Here is a 14,382-nt window from a genome sequence, read left to right as displayed (position 1 = left end):
GTTTCTCCTTCTCCCTTCCACTCTCTCTAAAAATCAGTGGAAAAACATCTCGGGTGAGGATTAACAACAACAGCAAAAAAATAGAAGTAAAACCCTTCTAATAGACTTGTAGGAAGTAACATTTATATTTTTATCTTCTTGATTATTTTAATGATTTTCCACTGTTGCAATTAAAAATTTGTTTTCTCATATAGTCTTCAACAAGCAGACGACAGCACCCTCTTAATAAGCATCTCTTTAAGCCTTCCACTTTTATGACTTCCCACGAACCACCAGTGTATATGGATGAAGATGATGACCGATCTTGTTTTCATAACCACATGAGCACTACTATCGAGGAGGCATCAGTAAGTTATCTGTTTTTACTACAGATGTGTATTTGTCTATGCATGTACAGATTAGGGCCCAAACAAGCACACCAGGATTTTCTCATTATTCCTACTCTTTGGAGAATGAGGGTTTCTTTTTTTAATTAACAAGTCAAATTTATGGGTCTTTTATTACATTGTGTTTAATTTTTTTAAATAAATGAAATAGGAGAGGATAATAAATCCATATTCACGCATCATCTAACTTCAACAATTATCAATTTATGGCATTATTGTTTTTATCTATACTTCCTACCCATCCCAACTTTGTCACAAATTATTTCAGAGAAAGTCCTAGACATTACACAGTTTCATTATGTTTGTAAAGGTAATTCTTTATCTGATCAAATATACATTCAGTTCACATTTTCCCAATCATAAATTGCAGTAAGTTCTCCCTTCCCCCTCCTTTTTTCTTTCTTACATTTTTTTGTTTGTTGTTGGTGAAAAACTGGGTCATTTATCTTGTAGAATTTACCACTGTGTGGATTTTATTGTTACATCTTCCTGGTGTCCTTTAACCTGTTTCTCTGTTCCCTGAATTTCCAGTAAATTTATAGGTCTACCTAGTTGATCAGACTCAAATTTATTAAGGTGGGCAGGACTATTTCATTTGTACCTTCATCTGTTTGATCATCTCTCTTTTTTTCTTTTTGACATAACCATTGCTTTTTGCCTAGATTCATTAATTCATTAAATGTTACAAAATAGTGATATTCTTTCTTTTCTCCTTTATTTATTTGATTATCCTACATACAGGAAAAGGCAGTATAGCTGCTGAGGGAGAGTAGGGGAAGTAGAAAGTGACACAATAAAACTGATCACACTGGTTATTTGAGGGCAGGGGAGTAGGTTGGAAGGAGCATTATTAATTTTTTTTTTTAATGTATGGATACCTTTACTCTTTGCTTATTATAGTAAGCACTTATTACTTTAGTAATTTGAAAAAAAATACTTTGAAATAAATTTAATCCTGGCCACCAACATGAACACTTGATAATTTTAGAACAGCTCAGACCACTGCTTAGTTCTTCCCTTTATTTTGTTTTTAAAATACTGAGTTTATTCTCTAATATCTTCCAAAAATGACTGAGATTTTAAAATTTTGTATTCTTAAAAACTGTTGGACTTAAATATATTTAATATGTTTTAGTCCATTGATAGTTGTAACCTATTCAAGTTGGATTTTGAATTCTTTTGACAAGATAGCTTCCTTACTGTCTGGTATGATAAGGAAGTTCCAGTCTCTTTTTGTATATTTCCTACCTCAGGCCTAGCATCAGTCCTGCTTTCTTTTTTTGGGAAATAGTATTAGTAAACTATATCCTGACTCCAGTAATGTTATTTGCTACTTGGTTGATCATTGTTTCTAGGCCTGTTTAGTGGCAAGAGCTGGGAAGTATATTTTTGTTCAAAGATAAAAACACATCATAAGTTTATATTTTTATTTCAAATACAACTTCACTATGGGAATTTTACTTTCCCTTGTTAATCTTAAAATATTATTTTCTTTCTCCCATTTTGAAAACCCCATTTATCAGTAACATCAACATAATAATACTCATTTTCTTTGTCTTACACTGCTCACAACAGTCTCAGAATATAATACTAACACTATCATCTATCCTATATAATAAAGAGCTAATATGCAAATGGTAGTCACACCATAATGGCTCAGACACTCAACACTGGGGAGAGAGGAATGGGGACCAGCCAGGCACAAATGAGCTCGCGAGAGAGGAATGGGGACCAGCCAGGCTGTGGCCTGGAAGACGGACAAGCCGCCCTCCCCATGGTCCCAGATGCCAGCAGCTGGGGCTGTGGCCCGGGAGAGGGACAAGCCACCCACCCCACGGTCCCGGGCGCCAGCGCCTGCGGCCTGGGCAAAGCCGCCTGCCCAGGGTCCCCTGCGGCTGCGGTCGGGCCAGGCAAAGCCGGCCCAGGTCCTGGGTGCCTGCGGCCGGCCAGAGGGAGGGAAGCCCAGGTCCCTGGTGCCTGCAACTGGCTGGAGGAGGGAATCCTGGGTCCTGGGTGCGGGGCGAGCCAGAGGTGCTTAGGGGCGATCAGGCAGGCAGGCAGGCGAGCAGTTAGGAGCCAGCGGTCCCAGATTGTGAGAGGCAGTCGGACATCCCCCGAGGGGTCCTGGATTGGAGAGGGTGCAGGCTGGGCTGAGGGATCCCCCCCCTTCCCATGCACGAATTTTGTGCACTGGGCCTCTAGTATGTAATAATTGGAAAAGGAGATTTTTCATAAAAATCAGCAAATAAAAGGAAGTCTCCATATGGTCTGTTTCTAGATTAAATATCGATTGTATACTTTGGTATCAAACTATTATAAAATGCCTATTTAAAAAATATATATTTCTATTGATTTCAGAAAGGAAGGGAGAGGGAGAGAGAGAGAGAAACATCAATGATAAAGAGATAATCATTGATCAGCTGCCTCCTGCACGCCCCCTACTGGGGATCGAGCCCACAACCTAAGCATATGCCCTTGACCAGAATCAAACCTGGGGCCCTATTCTTTTTTTTTCTTTTAAATATATTTTATTGATTTTTTTACGGAGAGGAAGGGAGAGGAATAGAGAGTTAGAAACATCGATGAGAAAGAAACATTGATCAGCTGCCTCCTGCACACCTCCTACTGGGGATGTGCCCGCAACCAAGGTATATACCCTTGACTGGAATCGAACCTGGGATCCTTCTGTCCGCAGGCCGACGCTCTATCCACTGAGCCAAACAGGTTAGGGCGGGGCCCTATTCTTTTTAAAAAAATATCTTTAAAAGAAGAGGGATAGAGAGATAAAAACAATAATGAGAGAAACATCAATTGGCTGCCTTCTGCACGCCCCCTACTGGGGATTGAGCCCAAAACCCAGGCATGTACCCTGACCAGGAATCTAACCAATGACCTCTTGGTTCATGGGTCCACACTTAACCACTAAGCAACACTGGCCAGGCAAAATGCCTATTCTTCAAAAAAATTTTTAAACTTACTGTTTGAAAACAGCTTATATCTGTCATATCTTAAGATATGCCATTTGTATGTAATTTTAAAAATGGAATTGGTTCCTTTATGGAAAAACTGAAACCATAATAAAAATTAAAGTAAGACCAGTTTTACAAAAGCCAGCCCCTGGAGTTTCTACCTCCTACCTCTGACTCTCTAGGGGGATGAGGCCCTGACCTCAGGGCAGCTAAAGAAGGAGGGCTTTCTGCCCCTCCTCCCCCATTCTATTCCCATCTTTATTTCCACAGTGGGGGGCCCTGGGAGGAACCAAACCTGGGTAAGGGAGCAGGGACCCAAGACCCTATGGCCAGGGAAGGGAGGCTTAGGTGCCCCAGCCCCAAAGCTCCTGGCCTGTAGTGTGGGCATGGGCATGGCCCCTCCTGGCTAGGCCCAGTTGGGGTTGGGGCTTTTAGTTCCAGATCTTGAGGAAGGTATATTTAATTTTGTACTTCGTGGATGTTAGAATTATTTATTTGAGAAATATCTATTCACACTTAATATATGTTAGGCTCTGCTAATTCAGTTAAATAAACAAAATATCTATGATCTTTGCTCTTACAAACTTTAGTCTTGTGAGAGAAGATAAATGTATAATTACATCAATAAATTTCAAGTTTTAAAACTTGCTTCAAAAATAGCTGCTAGCATAATTATTTAAGAGGTTCTTAATTTAGATTGGGAGTTAAAGTGGGAGACCAGAGAAAGTGACAGTCAAGCTGGCAGTTGAAGGATGAATAAAGTTTAGTCAGGCCAGGAGAGGTGGCAGGATATTTAAAAGAATTACATTTTGAGAATATTGGCAAAATATAATATACCGTACTTTCCGGCGTATAAGACGACTGGGCGTATAAGATTTTCCTGGGTTAAAAAGTCGTTTTATACGCCAGAAAATACGGTATATTGGACTATATTGATGGGATTAGATGTAATGGATTAGATATATTAGACTACCGTATTTTCCGGCGTATAAGATGACTTTTTAAACCAGGAAAATCTTATACGCCCAGTCGTCTTATACGCTGGAAAATATGGGTAGTAGGCTTAACTTTTGTTTGATTGATTATTTTAAAATAGCCATCCCTGTCCCCTCTTATCCTCAGAGGAGATATTCTAAGACATCCCTTCTTCCCCCAGTGGGTGCCTGAAACCACTGAGAGCTCCAAACCCTGTAAATACTGTGTTTGTTTGTTTGTTTTGTATGTACAAACCTGTGATAAAATTTAATTCATAAATTGAACAATTCACAGGTGGAGATTTGTTCTTACTATAGATCTTATATCACTTAGCATAATGTCTTCAAGTTTCATTTATCTTGTAATGTGTCATAATTTTCTTTTTTAAAGCTGAATAATATTCCATAATGCACATGAACACACGCACACACCCCCACACTTATTTAGCAGAGTTTGTACTCTTTGTATTTGTTTAAAATATCTGCATTCAATAAATTTTGTTATAAAATTTCTTACTACCAATATTATTTAGGCCACATCATATTTATTAGTGTTACTTATTTACTAGATTATTTATATTGTCTTAGTGGTGACATAGGAAGGCAATAGCTATTTTAATATCTTTGACAAGAATTTGAAATGGATGAAAGAGAGTGGGAGATAAGGTAGATGAAGTGTGAGACTGTAGAGAATCTTTTATCCAGCTACATACTTTGGACCCGATGCTGTAGACCAGTGATTCTCAACCTTTCTAATGCCACGACCCTTTAATACAGTTCCTTTAATATCTGTGTTTTCCGATGGTCTTAGGCGACCCTGACCCACAGGTTGAGAACTGCTGCTGTAGAGCCTAAGACCATCGGAAAACACAGATATTTACATTACGATTCATTAACAGTAGCAAAATTACAGTTATGAAGTAGCAACGAAAATAATTTTATGGTTGGGGGTCACCCACAACATGAGGAACTGTATTAAAGGGTCTCGGCATTAGAAAGGTTGAGAACCACTGCTGTAGACAGTCAGGAAGCCATTTCAGAGATGTTAAGTAATGGTGGAGGTAGAGGGGGGAGTAGGTACTATAGAGGACCAATTTGAGAGAGAGATTAGAAAGTGTTAAGTAGTGACAAGATTTGCTAGATTAGATATGAGACAGTGAAAAATTAAGGGTAACTCTTTTACGTAGGCTTTGGCTGCTAAATGTGTGAGGAATTAAAGAATCAGATAAATCGGGTTCAAATTCATCAGACTCTGCAAAGCTGTTTGACCTTGGGCAACCGTTATAATTTCTATAAAAGCCAGTTTCTTTGATGTAAAATACACATTATAGTTTAATAATACCTAACATGGAGAGAAGGAGGGAAGAGAGGGACAAGGGTTGTCTGGTCCAGGACCGGTAATTGATGAAACATGGGGGGTGTTGGTGAATTGGGTATGCTTTTAGGTACGTGTGGAAATTAGTGACCATGGATCAGTCATGAGGTAGCAAAGGAAAGAAATGGGCTCTGGGTGACAGAGCCCAAATAAATTGGGAGGATAAGAAGCACTGACTCACCTATCAACTTCAACTTCATATTTTTATAGTTTTTATTACTAATTTCTTTTATACTCTATTTTAAGTAATCATCTTTGTACCTTATTTCATCTCCTTGAGTAAGATGAATGTACTGCCTTGATCATTGGGAGTACAGAACAGAAAGCAAAGCAGAGATTGGTTTGCTTGCTGTTAAGAAAATGTCATATTTACCTGAGGAAGCATAAAATCTGTTAGATTGAAGAAGAGGAGCTTCCACTGATCAGGGAGAAGTAGATTATCTGGGGTGTCATGTAGCCACCAATGTGTCGGGATGTGGCGCCTGCATTAGTGTGTGACAAGGTGGCAGTCATGCCCTGCTCCCCTGGTACCTGCATTATGAGGCAGCACACTACAGCTCAGTGGTATGCATTAAGAAGCCCTCTGAAAGTTGTAGTCTGAATTATTGCTAATAGCAACACTATTTTCTGTTCTGCTAGTTTTCTAAAAGGAAAGGTATCCTAAAAGTCAAAAATCTTGTTGATAGAAATACTCTGTATCACTATTTCTTACAATTATCATTTTAATTATCAGACTAACATTTTTTGTTTTATGTTTTGTGATTTCAACAGGATGAGGAAAGTATTCCTATTATGTATAGGAATTTACCTGAATATAAGGAACTATTACAGTTTAAAAAGTTAAAGAAGCAGAAACTTCAGCAAATGCAAGCCGAAAGTGGATTTGTACAACACTTGGGCTTCAAGGTAAATTCTACCTACTCTTACTATTTAATTAATTTTTGAAAGGGTGATAGAGATATTTAAGATTGTTTCGGAGTTTTAAGCGCCACAACTTCCAAGCATACAGGTAAAAGTAAGTTTAGTTCTCAACCTGTTCTTTACACAAAGTAGTGTGCCAATGGCAAACATACAGGTTTCTGTACTTTGAGGTAAAATGTAAAATAAGTTTTTGTCTACCTATTTCTCTTTTTTACCTTCCAGTTTTACTGAGGTATAATTGATAAGTAAAAGTTCTATAGTCTCACATAGTTACCATTTTTTTTGTGTGTGGTGATGACACACAAGATATACTCTCTTAGCAAATTTTGAGTACTGCATACTTTAACTATAGTCACCATGCTGTACATTAGTTTTTCAGAACTTATTTGTCTTATAATTGAAAGTTTGTGCCCTTTGACCAACATTGTACCACTTTTCCTATTCCCATCCCCCATCCCTGTTCTACTCTCTTCTTCTCTGAGTTTGACTATTTAAGTTTCCACCGATCATTGCGATCATACAGCATTTGCCTTTCACTGTCTGGCTTATTTCAATTTGCCTAATGTCCTCTAGTTTCATCCATGTTGTCACAAATGACAGAATTTTCTTCTGCGTTATGACTGAACAATACTCCAGTGTGTGTGTGTGTGTGTGTGTGTGTGTGTGTGTGAGAGAGACACATTCTCTTTATCCATGCACCCATGGAACTGTTTCTCTTTTTTTGCTGTTGTTCATGAATCAGAAAGTTGTTTTCTTTCACATCCAATTATTTTTGTTACTTTTTCAGAAGCTAGTAGAAATACATTTAGCATTCCACAAAATTTTGAAATACCCAATTATGCTTCAGGCACTAGGCTAACTGCTAGAGATTCAACAGTAAATAAGACAGACTCAGTTTCTGCCCTTACTCTGTTTCATCTCGGGGAATTTAGAGACGTTAAAAAAGTCAAATGGTTGAGTATGACTAGATTGCATATTGGAGAATAGTGAGAGGCTATTGAGGTGCCTTGGAAATCTTGGTAAGGAATTTAAATTGTCCTAAAGGATTGTGGAACCATTGAAGGATTTTCAGCAGAAAGTAATATGAAATTTGCATTTCAGAAAGGTCATTCTTAAACCATTAGTATTGATCATCTTTACAAAGGCAGTGGGTTTAGAGTGGATAACTCTTAATTTCTGAATACTATGTTAAATTTTTTTTTTTTAACAATAATGTATTCATGTATGTTATTTATGTAATTGGAAAAAATGAAGTGAAGGAGAAAAAGATAATTCTGTTCTTAGTATGGAGAATGGGTAGGAAGAAAGGAAGGATGGAGGCAGGGGGACTGGGTTGGGGATTTTTCTTTTGGTAATTCACAAAAGATGAGAATTTCTTGAATTTGCCTGGTGGCTGTGGAATAGAGATTGACAGATTTGAGGACACTTTAGGCATTAGAATTGACTGTACCTGATGGGATTGGAGGAGGTGATAATGAGACCATGAACTTGCTGTAGTGGTATACATGAAAATACTGATGTATGCTGTGACTGACACACTGAAATTTAAAACAAGATTTTTATACCTCTGGTTTTCTGGCCTAGCCATTAGCCAGGCTGTATAAAAAGATTTTTCCTCTTGATCCTTCAGTGACCCTGCCTTTCTTTTAGGGATTTTCCAAATTGACAGCTCTGACCTTTCGGAGGAAACTTCACTTCTCATAATTTTGCTGCAAGACCCAGTTGTGGCTTGTTGGCCAGTCTGTCAGCCATTCTGGGTGGCCTGATGATCAAAGAAACTAGAAATGACATTTACTTTGATTTCTCAAATAGCACAGAACACACTGAGGGCTTCCACATGCACCACATGAAGAAGGAGCCTGGTCTTCCTTCCCTTCAGATGGTCAATGGTCATAGGAGCCTTCGGGCTTGGAGAGGAATTCAGTAAAAACTAATGGTTTAAGAGTTCGGAGAGGATTTTGAGTTTGCCTGGTAATTTAGGTATGATAGTGTGTTAAATAGTTCTGTAACATATTTGTCAAGTTCAACCGCAGTGTTAAGGGAGTGGTTCGTGATCACAGTCATTGTACCCTGGTGATGAATAATTACTAATCAATCACACAGCCAAGTTTGCAGGTAGTTTACTTAAAATTTTAAAAAATAAAACACACCCTATTAAAGTTAGTTTCTTATAATGTCCCTCTTGTCCACATGCACTTGGTCATAAATGGGTGGGATTTCAGTTCATGCTAGAAATTGTACCGCTGTCCAGTGCGTGGGGAGGGAGAGGGGATGTCTATGCATACCATGTGTTTTCCAGCAGAGAAAAGGTTTTGGAACAATGTAGCTTAATGCCTTTCTCTCTGAATCTCTGACAGTGCGATAACTGTGGCATAGAGCCTATCCAGGGTGTTCGGTGGCATTGCCAGGATTGCCCTCCAGAAATGTCTTTGGATTTCTGTGATTCTTGTTCAGACTGGTAAGTGTTCTCTACATTGTACATCTTCAATTTTGACAAGAGCTTTCAGCAACTAGTGAATTTGCTTTCCAGACGACTTAGGAAATCACCACGTCTGGTGGATTAAATTTTATTGTTCTAAGGCGATGAAGAAGTTTTTCTTATTATATTTCTCAAGTATAACTTTCCATTAGAGATTTGGAGAGATTAATGGGTTTAACCCGGTTGAGCTGTGAGGAAGTTCTGTAATATCTAGATTAAAATGCATCCACTACCATGTAATAATGTGTGTGCGTGTGTGTTTTTCTTTACAGCCTACATGAAACAGAAATTCACAAAGAAGATCACCAGTTAGAACCTGTGTATAGGTCAGAGACATTTTTAGACAGAGACTACTGTGTGTCCCAGGGCACCAGTTATAATTACCTTGACCCAAACTACTTTCCAGCCAACAGATGACATGGGAGAGAACACCGTATACTAGTCCTCTTCAACACATAGCAATGGTCTCATTGTGAGTTATGTGCACAGTTTGGAAAGGTTCTCTGCTTTCCCTGAATGACACTCACAGCATGACAGCTTCCTGAGTGTTCTCGTCCAGTCCAGCTCTGCACCGTGTGGCTCCAGATCGCTGCTCAGCAGCTGAACATTCCTGGTGAGCAAAGGGTTTCCTTGGTGAGTCTCTCACCCCCACCTGCCAGTCTCTGAGGTGGCACTTAAATAGGTGAGATGGAAATGAGAGCACACATTAAAACGTGAGTCAGTTCCAAAGGTTTCAAGAACTTGGTCATAAATACGATAATGAGAAGACGAAGTATTTATATTAAAACAGTTTAGTAGCTTTCAGTTTTGTGAAAATAGTCTTCAGCACAGAAACTGACTTCTTTAGACAAAGTTTTAACCAATGAAGGTGTTTGCTTCTAGAATATACACTTTAAAAGGACCCCCCCCCCCCCCAAGTGGTGGCCCCTGATGGCTGTTAGTAAATTGGAGCTGCTTAACCACATTGATGTCTAATTTCTTTTAACCACAATGAACTGTCCTTACCAACACGAAGCACTACAGGAGGCAGCGGCCACATCGCTTCCTTAACCAGCTCATGGTGTGTGAATGTTATAAAATGGTCACTCAGATATATTTTTTAAATGTAATGTTATATAAGATGATCATGTGATGTGTACAAACTATGGTGAAAAGTGCCAGTGGTAGTAACTGTGTAAAGTCTTTAATCCACAACATTAATTCCTTTAAAATACACAGCCTTCTGCCTCTGTATTTGGAGTTGTCAGTACAACTCATCAAAGAAAACTGCCTAATATAAAGATCATATATATGGTAATAATTCCCTCTTTTGTAGTCTGCACAAGATCCATAAAAGATTGTATTTTTATTACTATTTAAACAAGTGATTAAATTTAGTCTGCGCAGTGAGCAAGGGTTCACATGCATTCTTTTATACTGCTGGATTTTGTTGTGCATCATTTACGACATTTTGTATGTTTCTTCTTATCTGTGTATACAGTATGTTCTTGAATAATGTTCATTTGTCAGGAGAACTGTGAGAAATAAACTATGTGGATACTGTCTGTTTATATTATAGAATGCTTGTTGTGACTTCCTTTGGTTAGATTTTGGATTTTTTTTCCTCAAGAGTTTTGCTTTACCTGTCCTTTCAAAAGAGTAAGGACTTTATTATGGAAATGAGAGTGAACTTGAGAAGCTCTGTAAAAGATGGTGCTGAAGCACTAAATTATAAACTAGGTACAAAAGAACACATACTATGGCTAAAGAAAAAGGCAGTTTTATTCAGATATGAAAACTAAACAGGTGGAAAAATGTACTCATTCTTTTTGATAAAATAAGCCCCCATGTATTTAATTTAAATAGGTGGCTTTTGAAAAAACCTGTATTCCCTGGAAATTATTATTGATCATTAGAAAAGACAGTATATATATTCTAAGATTAAGAGTTATCTGACCCAATTGTGAGAGTCTCCTGTTTTTTCAAATTTTAAATCAAGGGAACATTATTTACTAGGCCCTTTTTAACACATTGTAGGGTACTAAAACCATACCCTGGATGTTTTTAATTCAGAAAAGTAATATAATTTTAAATATAGAAATATGAGAATTTTAACATAATATATTAATTAAAGATTACTGATGATGTTGATAAAATATATTGTATCAGAAAGGAAAGGCAATGGAGTTGAGCTTAACTTCTCACCCTGGAATTACTAGTTGGGAGAAGAGGGGGATCATTAGAGTCCTGGGCATTTTGATACTAGACGTTAAGTGAATATGCCAGAAGATCTATCTTCAACCTGTAGCAAGACAGTACCCCTGGGTGGCGACCTCTGTAAATTCTGTATTTGTATAGAAATAATACCAATTAGTTCTGGAGGATCATTCAGACCCATTCAAAAATACCATAAAGTATGAAGTATGCTTTGGAAGAGGGCTATGAATGGTACAGTTGTTATGTACACAGAATAGACAATATATCCTATATAATAAAAGCCCAGTGACTGAATGGCAGAACGACTGGTCAACTAGTCGCTATGACATGCACTGACCACCAGGGGGCAGATGCCCAATGCAGGAGCTGCGCCCTGGTGGTCAGTGCACTCGCACAGTGGGAGCGCCGCTCAGCTGACCAGGATGAGCAGCTGCTACCACCGCAGGAGCTGCCACTCAGAGGGTGGGTCCACAGCTGCTTAGCTGATCGGGATCAGGGGCGCTTCCACAATGGGCTAATCCCTGCAGGCCACGCCCCCATCAGTGCACAAATCCCGTGCACCAGGCTTCTAGTAGACAAATAAAAGCTACTTAAATGTATTTTTCAAGGGCAAATATTTTTGAGGATTTTGAGTGCAAAGAGGATTATTTTCTGCTTGAGCAAAGATGTATTAGTTTTGCTTTTTTCTCAGCTCCAAGCAAATAGTCCTCTTAGCTTTAAAAGGCCCTGAACGGTAGTAGGAGTGGTAATGTTGTTTTACTGCTTTAATTTGAGGACTGCAAGAATGGGCAGAGCTGTCATATTTGCAAATAGGCCTTCTGTCTCCTACAAAGAAGTGTCGGCTAGAAGAAACAACAGAGACTTACTAGTTAAAGCATTGCTTATTAAGTAGTAATCAGTAGGTCAGATACAGTGTTTCCTGAAATAATGTGCTCAAGTTATTTGATAAGAACAGAAGGAACTTTTAATGACACCTAAAACCAGTGCATTATGGTTTAGGCAGAGGAGGTTTTGGTTGGTGTGATGTGCATTAATAATAATAATAGCAAACACTGATAACAGTGCTTACTATGTGCCAAGCAAGCATATAGTAACAGATTTAATTTTCACAACCTTATGAAGCAGGTTCATTTATTCTGTTTCCATATGAGGAAATCTAGCCAGAGAGCTTATATAACTTGCCCAAGATCATACAGTTAGTAAAGTGGCGGTGCTTGGATTTTAACATAAACAGATTGCTCCGGAGTCAGCGTCTGCCTCATTGCTTTGTTTGCCACTGAGGTGATGGAGGTGGAGGTGTGCAGGGGTTATTTTCAATCTTTTTTCCTGGTGTGGCATGGTTCCTAGAGTACAGTACAAACCTGAGCACGTATCCAGGTTTATAGCACAGATTGGAGAAGCATTATCTGTGGATGAGGCAGAAGCACTGAGATGAGATGGTCTGCCATGATGAATTAGAAAGACACACATACATAGAATTTACATATTCCAGTTTGGCAGCAAACATGGCCATAAGATTTAAGCAAAGTTGGGATTAAGACTTGGTGTCTCCTGCCTCAGGCAGCATTTATTTCCGTGCATGTTTGGCGCCTCTTGCTTAACCTAATAGTATGCCTTGTCCATTTCTGAACATAACAATTTACTGAAGTTTGAGAAACATTAAAAAAAAGAAAGAAATAGAGAAAATAGTACATTATGTGTAGTAGATAAGCATTTTGTGAAATGTCTTTTTTAGTTATAGCATGCTACATAAGTTACTTTTTACTGTGGATAGCAAAGTTGGAAGACCATTGTTCTAGGTGCACAGTTTATTGAGGCATTGTCCTTTTAGGCTGTAAAGTACTTGTTTTTATTTCTTTTAAAAATATTTTTATTGGTTTTTAGAAAGAGGAAAGGAGAGGGGGGGGGGGAGAGAGAAGACATCAGTGTGAGAGCAGAACACCCATCGACTGCCTCCTGCACGCCCCCTACCAGGGACCGAGCCCGAAACCCATGCATGTGCCCCAACTGGGAATTGAACACAACCTTTCAGTGTACGGGACAATGCCCAACCACCTGAGCCACACTGGCCGGGGCAGTTTTTATTTCTTACTGGGTGAAAAATATGCTTCTGTTTAATGATCCCAGATAAAGTATTACATTTTTTTCTTCACAGTTCATGGAGCTCATTCAGTGGGTTTTTGAGAGTGGTTTTATATTTAGCTCTGGGAGGGCAGAGACCATCCATGCCTGTCTATTCCTTGATCTGGTTCTTAAGATTCTCAATAAATATTTTTGATAATGTGACCAATGTTTTAGTGAGCTACATTTTTTCTCTACGAGACACCCCCTATGTCTGAGCAGTGTGGCCTGTCTTACATGGAGGATGTCACCTTGGTGGCTGAGAAGACTCGGGTCCTCTCTGGGACCCAGTTAGGGCACGTATCTTCATTCTCAGCCATGGTTTTAGACTGGTGTAACAGAAGGGGCACTAGAGTGGAATTCCGGGTACTGGTCCCACTTGTGGAAGTGAGGCACTTGGTAACTGTTGCCGGAGAACCACCTTGTATTGAGCACTGGGAACTAGTAAGTAATTTACATGTATTTTTAAGTTGTTTAATCCTCTTAACACCTCTGTGAGGTTGCTTACTATTATGATCTCTACTGTATAGTTGAGAAAAGGAAGGTTTAGAGGATTAAATGTCAGCCTTCAATAGTCACTGCTGTGTGTGGGACCGAGGATACAAAGCTTGCTGTTACAGAGCTTATTGGTCTAATGCAGAAGACCAGCAATAAAAAATAGGGTTCCAGGCAGATATAAACGCTGTGAAGAAAAAGAATGCTTGAAGAAAAACTGTGGAGGAATGGGGACCTTTCTGTCATTTTAGATGGACTAGTGAAAAAGCGCCTCAATGACAAGGGAAGGCTGGAACAGAGACCTGATGGGGGAGGGAACTGGCCCTGCAGATAATGTGGAGGAACAGGCAGGAGGATGGCAATCAGGGCCCTGCCAGGAGAGCTCGGCCTGTCTGGGCAGTATTCAGTGGGCTGTGTAGCTCTGGCCAAGCGAGCAAGAGGAGCGTGGTGGTTGGCGGCGGGAGAG

At 39.2% G+C, this 14,382-nt stretch overlaps 1 protein-coding gene across 4 annotated transcripts in view; it reads left to right on the top strand.

The window, feature by feature from the left end:
- ZZZ3 (zinc finger ZZ-type containing 3) overlaps nucleotides 1–10,654 on the top strand; it is a 107,727-nt gene extending 97,073 nt beyond the window's left edge. For all 4 annotated transcript variants that reach the window (XM_028142460.2, XM_054721086.1, XM_054721085.1 and 1 more), the window contains 4 exons: nucleotides 195–347; nucleotides 6,476–6,610; nucleotides 8,983–9,083; nucleotides 9,377–10,654. In XM_028142460.2, coding sequence (XP_027998261.1) covers nucleotides 195–347; nucleotides 6,476–6,610; nucleotides 8,983–9,083; nucleotides 9,377–9,521 — 534 coding nt within the window. In that variant the 3' untranslated portion in view covers nucleotides 9,522–10,654. The remainder of the gene's footprint in view (nucleotides 1–194; nucleotides 348–6,475; nucleotides 6,611–8,982; nucleotides 9,084–9,376) is intronic.
- Nucleotides 10,655–14,382: the final 3,728 nt, after the last annotated feature.

The sequence above is a fragment of the Eptesicus fuscus genome, chromosome 9, assembly GCF_027574615.1.
Source record: "Eptesicus fuscus isolate TK198812 chromosome 9, DD_ASM_mEF_20220401, whole genome shotgun sequence".
Classification (NCBI taxonomy): domain Eukaryota; kingdom Metazoa; phylum Chordata; class Mammalia; order Chiroptera; family Vespertilionidae; genus Eptesicus; species Eptesicus fuscus.
This window is presented reverse-complemented; position numbering and strand designations above follow the sequence as displayed.